Source organism: Tripterygium wilfordii, chromosome 8, assembly GCF_013401445.1.
Source record: "Tripterygium wilfordii isolate XIE 37 chromosome 8, ASM1340144v1, whole genome shotgun sequence".
Taxonomy (NCBI): Eukaryota; Viridiplantae; Streptophyta; class Magnoliopsida; order Celastrales; family Celastraceae; genus Tripterygium; species Tripterygium wilfordii.
In genome coordinates, this window is record NC_052239.1 from 12,122,277 (window position 1) to 12,142,204 (window position 19,928).

The 19,928-nt window shown below is 38.4% G+C and overlaps 1 protein-coding gene across 3 annotated transcripts; it reads right to left on the reverse strand.

The window, feature by feature from the left end:
• Positions 1 to 637: 637 nt before the first annotated feature.
• LOC120004093 (mediator of RNA polymerase II transcription subunit 12-like) lies at positions 638 to 17,435 on the reverse strand. 3 transcript variants are annotated; one of them, XR_005469455.1, is made up of 15 exons: positions 17,211 to 17,435; positions 16,654 to 16,833; positions 16,307 to 16,501; positions 16,053 to 16,112; positions 15,711 to 15,816; positions 14,234 to 14,302; positions 14,051 to 14,104; positions 13,751 to 13,858; positions 12,424 to 12,573; positions 11,995 to 12,342; positions 9,051 to 11,452; positions 4,727 to 7,336; positions 3,023 to 3,347; positions 1,717 to 2,400; positions 638 to 905 (listed from the first exon to the last, which is right to left on the reverse strand). XR_005469455.1 is itself a non-coding variant. In XM_038853335.1 (14 exons), the coding sequence occupies exons 3-14, from the start codon at positions 16,432 to 16,434 to the stop codon at positions 1,951 to 1,953; spliced, it is 6,810 nt and encodes a 2,269-aa protein (XP_038709263.1). In that variant the 5' UTR covers positions 16,435 to 16,501; positions 16,654 to 16,833; positions 17,211 to 17,435; the 3' UTR covers positions 1,382 to 1,950. The 3 variants fall into 3 exon arrangements, 2 of the variants coding, with proteins under 2 accessions (XP_038709263.1, XP_038709264.1); XM_038853335.1 differs by lacking the exon at positions 638 to 905 and having other exon boundaries at positions 1,382 to 2,400; XM_038853336.1 differs by lacking the exon at positions 638 to 905 and having other exon boundaries at positions 2,263 to 2,400; positions 2,995 to 3,347.
• Positions 17,436 to 19,928: the final 2,493 nt, after the last annotated feature.

Sequence of the window (19,928 nt, forward strand, 5' to 3'; positions counted from 1 at the left end):
TACGCCAAAAAAAGTCCACAATAAGAAAGTTTTCTTTAAAAATATCATTTTCTTGTAAAAATTCTAAAAGAAAATATGATTCATTGTAATCTCATTTTTCATTGTATCTTAGATGTTGAATTATAGATATATTTTTGTAAAAATTATAAGAAAAAGTGTTATCCATTCAAAATTGAATATTTAGTTAAAATAATTGTGATTTGTAAAAATCTATATAAAAAAAAAGAGAGTAAAAAACATGTATTATAAAAATTGAGGAAAAAAAAAGAAAGATAATTAATTTCACCTAATATACATACATTTAATCTAATTTAATTTCTATGCATGTATTAGCATGTATGACCATATGGGTTTAATCCTGTATATCCATTTCCCTTCAAAAAGAGGGGTATTTATTAATTACTACATACATTTGTCTTAAAAAATATACATATATCATTCATTTCTCTTTAAAAATCTATATAATCAGATGTGTTCTTCCACTTTCGAGGGCACATGATTATCTATCTATACATTATTGACATACTAAAACTCAGAGAGTTTCTTCTACCTCTGAGCTTGCCACCTTTGCTTTATCTATTATAGATGGTTGCCATACTTGAAAGAACTCGAGGCAATCAATGGATTTTGGTGCAAGAAACAGAAGAAATGGCCAGAATACCATATAATGGACATCAGATAACAGTGATGACAAAGAATTAGACTATGATAGGAGACCCAGGACAAACAAAAGCAAAACCTGTGACATTGATGAAACAGACTCAGAGCCTAATAAGTTTGTCCTAAAAGATGGACTCCAGTCAGATGTGAATGTCGACATAAAAGAGCAATACACCATGGATGCTCTGAACAATCTCCAAATTGATGCCCACACAGTCTAGCCCCCGCGAAGAGGTTTCACACATCTGAAAAAGTGAAAAATGAATTGACAAATAATTTCATATAAAAGTAGCAGAAGGAGAAAGGCTCGTTAGTCTGTGCGGGCCTTTCGATTTGAGGTTAAACCTACATGTCTCGAGAGTCGATGCGAGCCAATTGCTTAAATGGGACAATAACAAAACCGGCCAAGCTTTAATGCAAAAAAAAAAAAAAAAATACAATTGAATCTGCTCGACCGACAAACCGAACTGGTTCTGACAACACTGGTTTGAACAACTAATCCTTTGCAAATTCTCAGGCTCTAAGCCTCCACAATGTATCTTTTCCCTCGTTTCAATAAGATTCTGCTGTCAAAACATGATATAAAGAGAATACAGACCAGCAGTAATTTACTCATAGCTCTCTGGCAAAATCAGTAAACCAGGAAAAAAATAAAAAACAATCAGCAGAATCTCCTGATGTTTGATCCTGCAAAAGCTTAGTATTAATTTAACACAATTGCCTTTCAAACCAGAGCTTCATTGTTAGCTTTGTTTCATTTTCATCAGACTTCATTACTACGCCAAAAAAAAAAAAAGATCTGAACTACAATTGCTAAACATAAATGCATGCTGTTGTTAAGTAACCCATGAAGTCCAGGGAGGTTGCGAGGACTCCATCATCATAAGCAGAAAAAAGGGCAATGGATCGATCATTCTCGTAATATTCCTCTGATCATTGATATAGTTGAAACAATTATCTCTATATGTACAACAAGCTCCGAACTGTACATACAGGTAACAGTCCAGATTATGTGGGAGGGGAGAGCAACAAGTTAAAAGTCAAGCAGATCAATACCTTGTAGGGTGGCCCAGCGAGATCTTCAAATTCCTTTCACACCCCGCGCCATGCCATGCACCTCCTTTCCCCAAACAAATGTCCCTCCCAATAGCTCCTTTGCCATCACAGGCAAGAATGGTAACAAAAAGATGGAAATCTTGATTCCAATGCTACACAGCACATGAAGACCTAGATTTCCGGGGGAGGGCTTTGCTCTCTTCAGAACAAATCAAGAATTAAATTAAACTATAATCAGCTGTCATCATCCACAGCACCAATGTAGGTCAGGTCAGTCCTCCGGACCCTTACAGCCCCTTTAAGCCAGCTGGAAGCCTGAAGATTTGTATGGTCTCCGCCTCCTATCACTGTAATGTTACTTGCAGATGGGCCTGATCCTGCACCATCTTCCAATAGTGTCCATGGGTCAATTTCCATATCATGATCCTGTTGTCCAAAAAAGGCTTTGGATTTTCCTGGCAAGTTGCTTGCTGACCGTCCCAAAGGAACTGAAGTTCTCCGAAGAAGATTACCATCACAAAATCCAGAAATTGAAATGCTGGGCTGCAGTGAAGAAAGAATAGCAAAAGGGACCGATTGTGGCTGACAAGAGACAGAGCAACGAACAGAAGGAAGAAGAATTGGCATTGCAGCTTGAATACGCCATCGGATTGTTGCTGGCAGCTGCATGCGTTCTAAGTCATTCTGCATCCACAAGGAATATATTTAAAAAGTGGACATCGACTTAATTTTTTCCTTATGTTAATGGATTTCCAATCATTAGGATCCAACAATATGAAAAAAAATGATAGATGAAAAACTATACATGCATATACATGAACCCACGATGCCAATCTCAATTAGTAAAATTTTCAGCCATATTAGCACACAAGCATAGTGAGACAACACTTGCAACAGTCTACATTCTGCTTCTGCATTTGATCGTGGAAAAATCAAGACTTTATATGTAGAAGAAAAACATAAACATAAAAGGACATTTTACAATAAAACATGAGGAAAACAACAGCCCATCCATCTATTTTAAAGAGAGTATGTCAGTTTTAGCCGAACATAAAAAATTATTCGTTTTCCAAAGAGTAGTTCCTGAGAAAATATTTTATATGGAAAACAATTTTTCTATGTAACAAACGGATCCTAAATAAACCGTAACAGATCAATGCAGTCTCACGGGACATCAAAACTTATCTTAGTTTTGTAACTTGTTAGCACAAAAATGCAAAAAAAAAAATAGTCATGCAGAACACATACAGTAAAGTAGGAACTTTCAGTAAGACTAACCAATGCAGTATTTCAACAGAAACCAAACCTGCAAACTTTCAGCTACCTCCCGATCAAATCCCAAAAATTCCTTAGAAGATTCATTGGTTGACTGGGAGCCAGGTTTTGGCTTTAGCCAACTCGGCTGGCGGCTACTCAACAGTCCATGCAAGACCAATAGCAACTGATCAAAGAGACTTTCACAAGACAAATCAACAGAAGCAGCTTCCAACAGCGACTCTGCTACCCTCCTAGACTGAGAGCTTAGCGCGGGATGGAAGAATAGGTCTGCATCCTCATACACAACACGGTTTCCAAGAAGACGAAGTATCACAGAGGCAAGAGCATGCCTCATGTTCCGCCCTAAGGGCTCCCTGACATATCCAACAAATGGAAGTTAGATAAAACTGAGTAAAGAGTAAATACAATTTTAGCCGTATATCTATATTTCTTTGCACAACACTATCACTGTCAAGAGCTTCCATTTTTAATTGTATGACCATCAATCAGGACATCTATTCACCACCAGTACTACTTTGACAATGATCTATCTAATCACACACCAATGCATATCCAGAGTCACAAACAAAACTGTGAAAGATCAGCTGCCCCAACATCGTGAAACAAGTCTTTAAAGATGAATACAATTGTGGGATAATGTACATATAATTCCATTACAAACGAACATGCAGGGGTGCAGCCTACAAGTCACACGTTCAATTCCTGGAAGCCACCTCTCCATATATTATGTGTCGTACATCATGTTTGTCCCCGACCCCGCCCACTGCGAGATTCTTGTGAACCAGTGATAGAGTTGCAGGGGTATAACCTAGAGGTCATAGGTTCAATTCCAAGATATAGTCTCTCCACATATCATGTGCGGATAAGGTCTCCGTACACCTTACTTGCTCCAGACTGCCCATTGCAGGAGCCTCATGCACGAATGTTGTTTACCTTTACCTTACCAGTGAACATATGGCCCATTGGAAGAGTTGCAAGGGTGCAACCTATAGCTCACAAGTTCAATTCCTAGAAACAACTTCTCCACATATAATGTAGGGGTAAGGTTCGCGTATATCATGCATATCCCCAACCCCGCCCACTGCGAGAACCTTGTGCACGGGAGTTGTTTACCTTTTATCTATTGTGCATATGAGAAAGCATGTGCAGGTGTGAGAGGGAGGAAGGAGAAGTGCATAAAATAAGTAAAATCCACAGGAATTCATGATATTTCTTCTCCTTAATCCCTAATTTAGCTACAGTAGGCTTATTTTGTGAAAGTTTGCATCTTTAAAACACCATGTATCGAGGGCATTTAATAACTATGTTATTTTCTCTATTAATGCTTTCAAGAACAGCATTGGCATATCTGATCCAGTCTGAAGGTGTGCGCATGCCTAAAGTTTTTTTTTTAACTGTTCTTGCTCATCCATCTTTCTTCCTTGCTAAAGCCAAATGGGATGCCATTCACAGCCACAATACTTCACTTTTCCGTGACTTCTTCGACCATCCAACCTTGATTCGACTCAACTTAAAATTATTAGAAAAATACTTGCACAAATTTAATTAACCATATAAATATCTTTTCCTTCTAAAAAAATGAGTTATCCGAACTTGTGGCAGTGTGACTGAGATGTTAGACTCAGAGAACTGACAGTGTAGAAGCACACAATCTACTCAGGCTTCAAATAATGCAGTAAAGGTCAACTCTACCTTTAAGCACAAAAAATTAACACACAATTCAACAAATTACCCATCAGCGCATATGATAGGAAGCAATCTGAGGAGTAACTGCAACCGCAAGAACATTGATGCTCGCAAAGAGGTTGTAGAGGGTAAAGCAGAATCTGATGATCCCGTTGTTCGTCTCACCAATCCAGGACTCCCACCTCTTATACCTTTGCGACTACTGCCTTTATTTGTTGATCCTTCCATTCCAGAAGAAACAGTTCCCATTTGCTTACTTGCTCCACGAGTAACAGCATTTATCTGTTGCTCGATGTTATTCAATTGCTTAATCAAATCACTTGCAAAAGTAGTACGAGAGTCATCGGAACCTTGATCTATGCAAGGGATAATTAATTCAACGAGCGCCCTCTCAGTCACATGCTGCTGGCTGCCACTGAAAGCTTCTGATTCAGAGATTTGGATGGACGAACCTTGTCCACACCTTTTTGAGCCCATGCCCTCGTCAACAACCTCTCCTTCCTCAAGAGAGGTAACTTCAACCTTCTTATCTCCCCTGTTTATTGGAGGATCAGATCCAAGATAAGACCAGCCCCATGGCTTCCAAAACTGGACCTTGGTTGAAAGACCTTTGCTTTCAGCAATATTAATAAGCCGTTGTCTGAGGGTTTTCCGTCCAAAAAGAACATCATGCCCTCCTAGGAACCACTTAGCCTGTAACAACATCGAGTCCTCCAGTGACCTTCCGAAAAGATGGACCAACTCAGCAAAAAGGGATGCAGCATCAGGTCTGACAACTAATCTTGTCAAAATTATCTCAATGAAATTGTTCTCATTCTCAGAAGCAGCAGCCTTTTCGAGACCAGGAGAAGACAAGCGAAGAGCATCTGCCAATGACATATCATGGGTCTCGAGCTTTTCAATGATGGCTTGTTCATTCAAAAGAAGCCGGAGTTCCACCCACTGCCAGTGGAATTTTGCAGGTTGCAGGGTGTCCAATACCTTCACAAGCTTATCCAGAAGTTTTGTTTCATTTTCTGCACATTGAACTTTAGATTCACCATGTCCAGAAGACCTATTCCCATCGTCTTGCATAAAAACAGATTTTGGCATTCGACAATCAATGACGGAATTTAAGAAAAGCCTTGCACGGAGAGGTACAAAGGCCTTGGATTTCAAATGCATGTCCAGGCCATTTAACTCTAGCATGGCAGCAAACTCAGCATCACTGGTGTCAGCAGCTACAATATCATAAAAACCTTGACTATCTCGCAGACACACATCACGAAAAGGCAAGTGCTTTATAGCATCACCTATGGCCATTGCTAAAGACTGAAACAACTGATGGATGTCATCCCGGTTTGCAAGGTTAGTATTAAGGATAAACGGTCTCCATATAACAAAGGCAAATATTGAATAAGCCGGTGGAAAGACCAAGCTAAGAGGGAGCATTCTCTGCATCCTTGAGAGAGCTAACATAGAAGGTTCACCTAGGAGTTCCACAATGAAACCATCGGAGACGGTTTTGGAGTTGCCAACAAGCAACCTGAACCAGTGCACACAAACTTCAACTGAGATATCAACTTTGAGAGCTCCAGAACCAGTTGAACGGGCATTACCATTTGAATTGGATTTTGAACTCCTTATAAATTGAATGACATCCAACCCTTCCTTCAATCTGAGAATAGTTACCATTCTCTCAAGGCTTGTAAAACCATGAATAACAGCTCCAATGACCAGCGCAGAAACTGCAGCCACAATTTTCCCAGCTCTCCCAAGTGCTGGTTTTGCAGGGTTACTCAGAATTTCATTAGGCGTGGTCATAGTTGAATCATGTGCTTCAGGAGATAATTTAAATTGACTTCGAGAAGCCTTTCCAGGAGCAAGAGATCCAGCAAGAACCAAAGAAGCTTCTGTCCCAAGAGCTATCTCAAAAACCCGGCTTTGGCGCTCTCCAAGAGCTTCCTTAAGTAGGCATAGGCAACTAATATGGATGCGCAACATACTCCTAGCAATATTTAATGAATTCGTTGCGGATGACATATTTAAATAGTTACCGCCTGCTGTAATGTCAGTCACCTTTGCCATTGTTGGTCCAATATTACCAACAATAGCAGAAACAGCAGATGATACTAAGGATGGGTCTCCTTCTTGAGCAGCACCTCCGGTCTGCCTAATGCAGTCCATAAGCCCCAAAATTATTTTCTGAGCTATCTGGTAGCCATCATCTGATTTTTCTACAGTGGCACCTTTTTGTGCACCAACAGCAAGAAGCTTCCTCTCTTTGCCCAAAAAGTAGAGAAGGGCATCCTCAACATGCCGTTGCACTACATCTCTCATGCCTGCACCCACTCTGGACAACCGATTTCCACTTATCTTTTGACGAAGATAGTCATCAAGATCCTCAACTCCAGCAAGAGGAAACATCAGATCTCCGTCAAGTGAACGTCCAGATTCAAGTTCAGAGAGAAGTCTCCTATCACATGTAGCCCTAAAATTCTTCTCCCATTCGATGACGCTAGCCACATTGCGATATTTTTTCATCAGGTATCGTGCAAAAGCTGTGGCTGCTGAACCTGAGAGTTTTCCATTAGAAGCCAGAACTGCTGCAGCACGATGCATTGTTGCTGATAAGGCATCAGGAAGAAGATCTGCAGCAATAACTATGTTCTCATACCTGAGCCAAACGCATCATACAGCATATGAGATGGCAGTATTAAAATGCTTAGGAAAAAAAAGTAACTAATGTAAACAACACTCACAAGAGTGAAAGGACAATCTGTGATCGAAAAATCTTATATGGGCAAATTTAAAGAAAGACATAGCAGTGATTGCAAAATAAGTCAATTCACCAAAAACTGACAAAATTCTAGCACCAGATTTCATGTTATAATTACAAACAAGCAAGTTTGACAATGCAACCTGCAGATTCAAGAACCCTAGAGGATTTAACTTCAACAACTCTGACTTCTGCTGGAAAGATTACGATATGCAAAAGGTTAGCAAAGGTGCAAAAGGATTTCTGTTTTGAGTTGTGCATTGGTGGAAGATCATTGTGCAACAAACACACAAAATAATAAATATGTTGATTTAAGGCAAACAAAAACAAGGAAATGAAACGGGTTTAGTGCATATAGCTCAGTGAAAGATGCCCCCGTTTGCAATTAGGTCACTCAAAGAAAAAAATTTCAAATTGGATCACTCAATGTTCCAATTGGAAGCAATTTGGTCACTTTAGTCCAATTCCGATTAATTACTTGCCGAAATTTGTTGATATGTCATTTATGTGCCACAATGATGCTGACGTGGCAACTCCACATCATTTTTAAAATTTAAAAAAAAAATGTCATCAAGATTAAAAAAACTTGAAAACCTAAATCTATTTTTGTCCCCTCTTTCCGCCTCCATTCTCCCTCTTAACCTTCATCTCCACCAATCACCAAAGATCACCAAGCCGTAGTCTTCGATTCTTGCCTTGGCAGAGTAGATGACTTCCCTTGCTGAATAGAAGAGACTCCTCTCCTTCTCGCTCCCCTTCCCTCTCCCTAAACCTCTTCCATTCCTTCCAGTCTAGGCGTGAAGTTCCTCTGGAGGCGGAGATTAAGCCTCTCACCTTCAATGAATCAATCCCAGAACCAAACTACTTCAACACCCATATCTAATCATACAAAGAGTCGGAAGTTGCAGGCCATATGGATCGGAGCTTCGAAAACAACTAAACAAGGCCTTGAAGTGCCGTCAATTCATCACGTTAACCTCTGGATTCTGCTATAGAAGTTGAAAGGTATAAACCCTAGGACGACGGAAGAGTGAAGACTGCGACTGGTGGGAAGGGGAAGCAGAGTGCTTCGTTTTTTTTTTTAATTTATTTTCTATTTTTTTTTCACACTAGAAATTCCACCTCATTTTCTTTAATTTTTAAATGATGTGTTTTTGTTATTATAAATGCCACATCAGCTATTAATGTTTCAATGTGGCAAAATTATGATATGTCAGCAAATTCCGGTAATTAATTGACTGGAATTGGACACTGATGACCTAATTGCTTACAATTAGAACATTGAGTGACCCAATTTGAAATTTTTTCCTTTGGGCGACCTAATTGCAAACGAGGGTATCTTTCAGTGATCTATATGCACTAAACCCGAAATGAAACATAAAAGATGAAAGCAGTGATTAAGCACAAAATATCAAGGTAAAAAAAGAAAGGTTGCCTGTTCCAAACCAAATCCCAGTGGATAGAATAAGCCAAATAGCAAGGCAACAGAAATTGCACAAATGGCATATTGACAGGATTGCAAAAATATATATATTCAGAGGATAAGAACAAGATGTGCTTTATCTGAAGCAATAATGAAATACTTTTATTCAAATTGGAGTTGAGAGCGCACCTTCTGATAGAAGATATCACAAATGCTTCTCCTATTTCACAGGCAAGGTTTTCTGTGTTCCTAAATGGCATCAGTATATTTCTTCCACCGTGGATAGTTGAACTGGTGTTACTAAAAGCTTTCGGCAACAACCAAAGAAGAAATTTGGCCACCAAGACCAAGTCACCACAAACATCCGTCAGATATAATATAATAGACAGCTCATCCTCACCAAGCTTCCATCGCAAAGAGCTCCTATCATCAACAGAACTGAAAGGCCGGCTAGGTTGCCCAGTTTTGCTAGCATTTTTTTCAGTTTCTTCAACCAGTTGCTTGACAACAGTTGTCAACCAAACTGCAATCATCCTCTTCTCTACATATCGCAGCTGCTTTAAAGCATTTCCAACGGAAAAAATATCTACACAAGGTGTTTTTCCAATACCATCCTGTGATTTAAGAGTTTCACCTTCCATTCCAGTTCTATGGTGAGGGCAGATCACCTTACTATCACAAACATGACTTGTAGATGCTCCCTGGCTGCCCTCAATCCTAGCAGCTGCCAATTGAGAAAGACTTTGAGTCTTCCGCACATTCTTTTGCCTAACCCTGGAAACCAGCCTGCATGACTTATACGGTGGATCAACTTTGATAGACTCCAAGTATCTAGTCCCCTTCAGTGCCCACCAGGTATCTTCATCATCTGATGGTATTGGAGAAGGCCCTTGGGCACAAGAGCTGTTCTCATCATTTACCTTTCGTCTCTTCACCCTTCTACAATCTTCACATCCAGGTGTACTTTCTCCTAGATCCTCACACCGTGGTGCAGCAGGTCTCTTAACTGTCCTGTGTAATTCATCCAGTCCTACATTTGTAGAACTATGTTTTGGGAGCTGCAACAACAATGAAATAGAAGACTTCAGCTCTTCCATGTCATCACTCTTGACATTCATAGCAGTCAATATGTTGGATGGAGAATAAGTACATTTCAACTGATCAACAAGAGCTAGGGATGGACCATCTCTTCCATTGGCTGCATGCTGCTTACGCTTCTTGGCGGATAAATTAGCATTTACTGGAGTTTTATACTGATCACAAAGAAGTCCACGAAGGACAAGTCGTCGTTCATTGGAGTAAACATGCATAGCCTCCAAAACTTTTGACCCGTCAGCAATCTTTGCTTCTTGCAAGATTTCACGCATAAAGAGCCCTGGCAGCTGTTTCAAGATTCGATAGTGCCTCTTCCTTCTGTCCTGGTCAACCAAAGAGCCACTTGTTTCCATAAATCCACTAACTATCAGCTGCCTGACATATGCCTGAGGGTAGAAAATGCCCCCGCGTATAAGTTCCACTATGAACAGCTGAAGACTCTTCAACCCTCCCCCTTTGTGTGCTTCATGTTGATCAATCCAACATACTAGAATATCATGCAAAGGGCCAGGGCTCTCTAATATATCCAATGAACTAACATTCTTCTCATCCACAGTTCGATTTTTGAATTCATATCCATCCCCTGTAAAACTCCTTCCAGGAAAATCATCCTTCTGACTGGATACTTTAGAACGGTTCTTGCCCCCAAGGGATTTATCATCCTTGCATCGAAGTGAGCTCTGCAAATTTCTCATTTTTAGCTTTAGAAGCCGAGTTGCAATATGGACTTGAGAAATATCTTTCCTACCTGTGAACTTCAAGTCATGAGGAGGAGCAGATCGAAAATCCCTATAATCACATGTCGCCCACTCACATAGGAAAAACACAGAACAAACAAAAGAGGTGTTCACTGTCCCAATAAACTTCAGCGATGACCTTAAGCATGGGCTGACTTCTTCAATCCAACCGTCATCCACTGCTTCATCACAAAAATTTTCAAAAAGATATTTATAAGCCCCTCTAACGTCTCCCAGAAAAAGAGCTTTATCCAAAGCTTGTAATGCTTTAGCAGTACTATGACCAGGATATCCAGGGCTTGCAGCCTTTGCAAGATTGTCAGCTCGTTTCTGAATGGAAGAAACAACATAATCAAAAGACAAAGTCTGATACTGAGCATCAAACCCTTTACTCTTAAATACAGAAGCGACTTCAGCTGAAGTAATTTTCATCTTTCCTGCCTCCTCAGATGGCTTAGAAACAAAAACATCATTAGCTGCATAAGATACAACACTGTGCGGTAAAGGAAAGCAGTCCAGAGCAACAAATGTATCTGGCACAGCCAAAATTAAATAACGAAGCATCTCAATTAAAGCAGATGTTGTGTATGCCCTCCGAGAGTTATCCACTAGATCAGATCCACCAGGAGAAGGTTCACGGGTAAAACGAACAGCTACTCCCACAAGAGTGCGTACATAAGTCTGCGATAGAACAACAGTTTCCAGAACACCGTATATAATAGGTAACAGCAACTGTAAAACCTCCAGTAATTCTTTCTCCTGAAAACACATAAGGTTGAAAATTAGGGCCCACTTTAGCGTTGTTGATGCTTATTGAAACATGCTTAAAGGAGAAGCTTTTGTATGTTCTCTTGACAAGCAGTTGAAGAGGTGGGTAGTGAATTGGAAGAAACAAGTCATTCCATAAAAAAATATTACAGTAATCCTACTAAAAAAAAAAATAATACAAGTCAAAAAGATTTAAAAGGACATTATGATTTGAAGAATAATTTTGAGACTGCAAATGCAATAGCAGAAGTATGATTGTAAAAGCAGCTTTCTACATCCTATTAAAAGCACCCAGTAATAAGCAGAAGTTGAAGTTGATAAGCAGTTTCTAAAAGTCTTCTAAACGTCATTTATTACGAAAATAAATATGGGAGTTAAAATTAACAGAAATGGTTAAAATTAGCAAAATATTAAACTCACCATAAATCCAAGAGAAGGTAGATTCCATATAGTTAAATGTAGCTGTTAGTTACTCTTTTAAAGAACACAGGTATCTCAAAAGACATGTTCAGGCAAAGGCAGAAAGAAAATACCTGCAATTGACTTAGAGCCCAATCGATGATAAGGGATGGAAAAATCAGCCCTTCTACGTGGTGCCATTGTAAAAGCCGCACCACGTACCACCATTTGAAGTGCAGGGAAGGTTCCTCTCCATCAAGGATAGCTGATGCTGGATCACTCTTGTGCTGTACCGACATAGAATAAAGCATTTGAGAGGATCTATCCCTGCCGTGTGGCATAGAATGAGAATTTTTTCTTGAAACAAATTCATCAAGTAGGTGTTGCAAGTACTCGATAATATCTTTTGTCCAGAGCTCTGTGCGGGACAGCTGTGTTTTGTCAGGCGGTCCAGAAGAAGTACCGGCAGAACCAGGTCGAACCTGCAATAATAATCAGATAATTCCAATGACAATAATAGCACGGAGTTAAGTGCATCCAATACTGATATCTAGTATCTCTACCTGATTAAGATAAGTTACTTTGATGAACCAAGTCGCCCTCATCAATGGAACATTGTTCCTAATAAGAACTTCAAAAAGAGACCTCCTCCTGTAACCATGAGGAACATGATCTGCCAAAGAACGCAATCTTTTACGAGGTTGTGATAAACCCTGGAATAGAAGATGGAAAAAATTAAAAACTAAATATAAATATGACAGATAAACAGAAAAGAAGCAGAAGCAAAGAATTTATCATCAAACATAGGTTGCATATCTTGTCAATTATTAATTAGAATTTAAAACACCAAGAAGCAAGGCCAGTAAAAAAACTAACCTCATCAAATTTCTTAACACTATATTGCTCATACAATGCTTTTGCGCATTTAATTCTAGCTAATCATAAGAAACCGTTGTCAAATTCAGAACTTTCTATAGACAATTATATAATTAACCAGCAATACATTAATCACCTCAACTCCTCGTATGTACTGTTTCTAGCGCTCCAAGTTTTCATCTAAGGTGAAAGAAAAATCATATCAAATAAATAATTTGCAATTTCTGAATATTTACAATTGTACATTACTTAAAAGATTGCAGTTCTGAATATTTACATTTCAAAAAAAAAAAAGATTGCGGTTTAAAGGAAACTCCCTTCCCTCACAGTTTTCAAAATTCAACTTGTGGAAATAAATCAATATTGCTACTCAAAAAGCCATATTCTTGTTCCATTCTCAGAAATATACTGATTATGTCTGATGTAAAATACACTGAAACCTTCGGCAGGGCAGCTCTCCCAAAGGACATGAGCCAACTGCCAATTTCCAAATTATTACGCTTGAATACTAACATGCTGTACATGCTAAAACTCACATAACTAGCCATTCGCATCATAATCATCAAATAGGAACATATGATAAAAATGCTTTTCTACATTTGACGTGTGCAAAAGGCACCGTTATGCACTCTGGGTTTACCGAGACAGCAACGAGCCACTATGTCTGTTCTCATTAGATAGACAGACAAACAACTATTATCGCAAAATTTAGCAATTAATGCCATATAATCAATTCAAAAATAATAATTACACCAAAAAAAAAAGACAAGATTGTACCTCATCAAGGAACAGAATTACCTACTGTATAACATGACAAATGATTTAGATTAGATGATATTACCAGTTCCAGATTTTGACAGCTAGAAAAGGAATGTATCAAATAGAAGACAAAGCTAACTAAGATTTACAGTGATATAAAAGGAAATATGGTAAGAGAATTGAGCCCAATCTCTCAAACATGTCTGTAGCAGAATTGATGCTTATATGGAAAAGTATATACGGTAGATAATCTACCTCAATCCATTTCTTCCTAAAATCTTCACCACAAGGCCTTTGCTCAGGAAAGATACCAGGCTTTGCTAAAAGTGAACCGGATAGAGGTACACCATAGACTTGACCGGCCTGCCACGGCATTAAATCAAACAATGAGATTCCCACTACCAACGTGAATTGAGGGAAAAAAAAATTCCACTGAACATCCATAGGCCAATGCACAAAATTACTGTACAATAATACAGAAGACTTGTACATGTGTTTTTCTGATAAAATATTCAACAAACATCAAAGCGTATTAAGAAGGCTAAAAAGCATCACCTTGCGCTTTTGAGCACGAGATTCATTGATGGCTCTAAGACACTTTCTGATTGCCTGCAGAAAACAGTAATAAACTAGTTATCACTCCCATGAGAAGGCAATCAACCATAAAAAAAAAAAAAAAGTGATAATCTGATGAGATTGTACATCAAGTCATCAACACTGCCAAGAAAAGTTATTCACCTCTCTGCATCTAAGTACAACAGGCTTACTAAAAGCTTGATCCTGAGAAAGTGAAATCTCCCTAGCCTCCTGACAATTAAGCAAGTGAAATCAAGTCAGTTGAAGAATTGTCCATTTAAATATTCCAACTCCCACGATTTGAATTGCATTTTGAATTTCATTGTCAGGGAAGGAACTGAATGAGAGAGCAAAAGAACTCCAAACTGAACAGCAGGAAATGTGAGTAAGAAATGCACACAAAAAAAGTACGATCACATTCTGGCCAAGGAAATTACTTCAATCATTCCTCTAGCTACTTGCTGCCTAGTTTGCAATGGAGAAAATTACAGGATTATTTTGGGCAAGGACACAGACCTAGACCACCACTTCATAGACAGGCAGCCTTGTTGGCTCTTAATTTTGGCATTTCCATTGTAACATCTTTCCTTGCTTGCACCCGCTTGCTGCTTCTTAATAAATATTATTTGCAAAAGTAGGATCACAGGAACCACACAACTTAACTAAGGGAAATTAAAGTTCACAGCCCAATACTCCAATGTTAACTCAGGCCAGCATTGACTCTGGAAGTCTGGAACCAACAATTGAGATACACAAATGCATAACAATTATGGTGACTTGGTAAGGCACAAATGGGATTTGCGTTATTGAAAAGTAAACCTAAATAAACAGGATCTGGTTCTCAGAAGATTTTAATCTTTAGATATATATACTCCATGGAGTAAAGGGTAAGTAATCTGGACCGCTTGAGATGATATAAACTATAAATGTGGAACTTTTTACAAGACATAGGGAAGACAAACAAAACCAAACTTTCACTTGAAGCTTGACATAATAAACAGTAGTGTCTCAAATCGACCATTTAAATTTGTTATGAGTTGGTTTTTTACAGAAACAAATGGAAAACTCCACGACTATAGTTAAGGGCTGTATGTTATCTGGAAGATGACCCATTCAAGAGTTAGCAGACCATCTAGATAAAGCGCACCAGAATTCAAGGTCAACTAGAAAAATCTGATAACTATTAGCATATAGGGGTCCACACATGTCTGAAAATTGTAACAGCAGTTATTGACATAGACAGCTCTTTGTTGGCAAGCAGAAGAGCATCAACTAGTCAGAATCGTGTCATTATGACAATGGTATGAAAAGAAATTAGCCAATTAATTCTAAAGATGATTAGCATATGAGGAGTATTCCGGGAACATATGATACATATCCCAATTTAACAGCGAAGAGGCAGGAACAAGTGTTTTTCCCAAGCAGGGTTCAAGCACTTCAGCTGTTCAGCTAATCAGAGGGAAAGCAGTTAAGTGCAGGCAATCTGACAAATGATAAAAAACTGTTGGTGGGTCAACAATTGTAAACCGACCAACTAATGCAATATGCATCCATAGACTCCAAACGATAAGAGCACAACTTTCATTCCGTCTTTTTTTTCAAAGTTATATGAAGTACATTAATTGTCCCAGAACTGTACCTCAAGTCCTTCAAAGGTCTCCCTGTAGCCAGACTGCACATACTCTCTAGTGAGAGTCTCCTCAGGGCAATTTGGAGTTTGGGGATGGAAGTCTGGGGGACCAAGTCTGTGATTATAATATCGACAAAATGATTGAGAGAGAAATAAACTATTTTCAGCAGACAGAGCACAAAAGCAAGAAGAAAACCGGTGTAATAATTGTAAACTGAAGAACTGCATACAAAAGTAGAAATAGAGAAGAAAATTCCATCCAGCAAGCTTCATAAACTAAAAACGTTTCAAAAAACAGCAACATCCAACACAAGACGCCAAAAATTATTGCCATACTTCAGCTGAACTTACCGGGAATTCAAAGGTTCTTTATCACACTTCAACTTGTACGATGTCAACGAAGATGGCCGCCTGCACCATTAAGGAACACATAAACTCTGGACAACTTAAAAAATCCATCAAACCCCTAATACTTTTAAATACAGTCAAAGCATATGGTTTTTCAATAAAAATACTCAAAGAAAAGGATGACATGGGATTCGTCATATAGCTGCTGGAGGGTTCAATGAAAATTAATAAAAAAGGTCTTTGTGCGTCTCATTTACCTGGAACTCGGGGAGAAGTTAGCGGCCAGTGACGATGAATCAGCACGAATGGTATCCCTAGCTGTTGGTCCTCCGACAGAATTATTATTAACAGCACTAGTGCAGTTTGCAGCATGATACCTTTGCATTTCTCCAAACTATCACCGGCATACTGCACCGAACATCAAACAACTGAAAGGAGCTACTCGAGCTTAACTGCATATGTCAAAAAGACACCAACATGTTATCTCTGAACAAAGAAAATCGCCAGAAAACCTAATGACAAATGAATTTTCATTGCAACCGAAAATTAAAATGAAGAAGAAGCAGCACAATTACAATTACATAGACAAAAATCCAACTATTACCAGCCTCAATCCAGAAATCGACAAGCTTTATAAATAGCCTCCAATCAACAGCGGAGCAAAAGTCAACTTCACTGAAAAATTGTGCTTGCCCCAGTTTCCAAATGCCAAATTCTTAGCTTATCCATATGATCCCGCACATGGAACCCGAATTGATTAATCAAATAATGCACACAATCTCACCTGCCCCACACAGTACAAAATATTATAAAGGTAAAATATTCTGGAATATATACGGGGAAGGAGGGTCGGGTAACAGCAAAATACACCAAGCACGTATACCTATCTAAATTATCAAATCTCAACAGCTCAAGTACCATGAAACAAAATTAGGGTTGAGACGGAGCTCTGATTTCCATGCTCACACACACACCAAAAAAAAAAAGCAAAACAACTCTTGAGCATTGGTAAGCGCAGAATTAGGTTTACAAACATAAGTAAAGCTAGGGTTTTGATGCCAGAACAGCAAATTAATCCCAAAACCATTGAGAAAAAACAGGAAAGCAAGTAAATTTCGATTTGATACAAATAGATACAGAGCGGAAGAAGCAGATGCGTACCTGTTGAGCGAAATTGGAGATTCGAGGAGATAGAGTAGAAAGAGAGTTTGCGAATGGAAAGGAGAGAGAAGAGGCTCGCTTGAAGGGAGGGGGGTTTGACTCTTGAGCTTTGGTGTTTAATTACAGACGACGACGACGACGACGACGGTGATGATGATGATTATGACGACGTCCCTACGCTTGATGTCGTTGTTGTTGCTTGCTGTTGGTGCTTGAATAAGGGAAGGGAAAGGAAAGCGATCTGCTACTAATCTAACGTTAAATTTAATTATTTTTTGGTCATGGGTTATAGTGATTTTCCCGTTTTGCCCCTCTCCCAACGTTTTAGTTATGCGAAGTCAAAACCTACCCTTATTGTTTCAACAAGGATATGAAGGTAATTGTACATATATTTTGCATTTTTTTTCCATAGCCGTAATCCAAATTACTCATTTTTACAATTTTTTGGATCTCCTTTGTTGTACTTTGTTACGAATTTCTTCCATTTTTTATTTTGAATCCAATCACTTATGCTTATATTATATACTATATTATATTATATTATATATGTATGTATGGAATCATCCGTGGATAGTCACTCAAAAAAAAATTTAGTCAACAAAATTTGAGCATTATTATCATGACTATTGAACGTGAATGATGCTACAAAATGACTTGAGAATAAATCATAAACGATAATCACATGTTTCTCTCCATTAATATAAGATGTTTTATGTGTATGGTATCTTATAGAGATCTCGAGTTCGAGCTTTCTCATCTCAATTCCCTTGTAAAAAAAATATATAAGATGTTTTATTTGGAGTAAAAAAAATTTTATGTATAGAGATTGAATGAATCAATGCAATATGTTTGGAAAATGTGTTTTAACATTTTGTCTCAACCCAAAAAATTTACTTAATTGGCTAGTGGATCATTTATATGATTATTATGATACTACTCAACTGATAATAAAATTTAGAAGATTTTGCAACTAAAATATGATGCCGAAGAAGCTAAAGCAAAGAAGTATGTCGTTAGTCGCTACTTCTGTTATCAAATGCTGGACAACAAGTCTTGTGACAACTGCGCCACGTGCCAGACCCAGACCCGGGCACGCCTGCACACGCCGACACAGCCATCACAGGCTCCATAGGCCACTACCCCCAACCCATCATCTCGTAAGGTAGGTTGTTGAAGGTAGGAGTCGAACTCCTCACCTCCCTTTAACGTAGTGCCCATGGCAACCTATGTCACCAACTAAGCCATGGCTTAGCTGGTAGCATAAGTCGCCTTGTAATAGGGTCTTATGTTAAAGGGTGAGGTGTTGTGTTCGACTCTCACCAACAACCTACCAGGTACTAGAATACGGTGCGTCCGCTCTAGTGTGGTGATGGGTTGGGGGTAGCGGTCCATGGGCCCGGCTGGATCCTACGGGATGGGCCGTTACATAAAAACTGCCTTTTTATAAGTTTCGACGCTGCGCAGCCCAAGCTGTACCGCAAACCGTCTACTTCCCAGGCCCATGGACCAAGCAGCCCAACCCATCCCGTCCACGCATGGCACGGAGGTTGTTGTGAGAATCGATCCATTGATCTCACCTTTAACATGGGTCCTATTACAAGGCACCAAAGTTGGATATATTGCTCACTATTGCAACCGATACCCTATCTTGTAACCTAAAATGGGTAAAGTCTTCTTCGCAACCCAAATATGGGGTATATAAATGCTACTCGAGATCTATCAATAATAATATTTTAATAAAAACCTCTCTCCTCTTATCTCCTTCTCGTGTGAACCTCTGGATTTCTTATATGACATCTCTCAATCCCTCACAGATAATCTCTCATAGTTGAATTAATCACTTCCCAAGTTTCTACACGTACTTTAAATTAGTAGTCCAATACAACACACGTACAACTAATATAATTATTCTCCATCATAAAGTTGTCATAGATGTTCAATGAGATATGCTTGCAACTGAGAGTGACCTTGTCTATCTCTAATATGATAATATGCATCAACATACTCTAGAGTTTATGATACGAGTGTATGTGAAATATTTGGCATTGTATACTCTTCAATTGTATCGTAATTGAAGTTAATATCATAATTGTCTCTCTTATCCTCAACGATCATATTGTGTAGTATTACACAAGCAATCATAATATCCGACAAAGTTTCAGTCTCTCAATAAAGCATCAATCGACGCACAATTTCAAAAAGGTAATTAAAGTACCCCAAACAGTTGCTCAACATCCTTACAAGTCGATTCTTGAGCTTTAGCAAAGAATTGTCTTTTATTTCTTTGTATAATAGTTTAAACAATGTTGACCATGATTATTCTCCTACTCCTCGAGAAACATATTAACTAAACAATTACGGCAAGCCATATGAAAAGTTAAAGTTTTCTAGAAAAATAGAGTGAAAATGAGGCTAGATCAACAATTGAAAGTGAGTGGAGGTATATGACAAATAAACTTATTTATAGGTAGTTGAAAATGAGTGGTAGCTGATAATGTTTAAGCGGTAGTTGAGATGAATGGTAAGAGAAATGTGTAGTAGCTTAAATAATTAGTATTTTTAAAATAAATAATTTCGAAATAATATAAAAAAATATTCATTTAGAATATATATTAATTTATATTAACATATAATGACGACATTATTAATATTAAAACAAGATTAGTTGCATTTGTTATAATAAGTTAAAGTTGAAAAATATTAAAAAATTTGATGTGA

Coding starts and splice junctions, on each gene's coding strand:
- LOC120004093 (XM_038853335.1), bottom strand. CDS start 16,434: ATGCAAAGGTATCATGCTGCAAACTGCACTAGTGCTGTTAATAATAAT. Junction 13,859..14,050: donor CTCGTGCTCAAAAGCGCAAG/GTGATGCTTTTT, acceptor ATGCCGTGGCAG/GCCGGTCAAGTCTATGGTGT. Junction 12,574..13,750: donor TTAGGAAGAAATGGATTGAG/GTAGATTATCTA, acceptor CTTCTATTCCAG/GGTTTATCACAACCTCGTAA.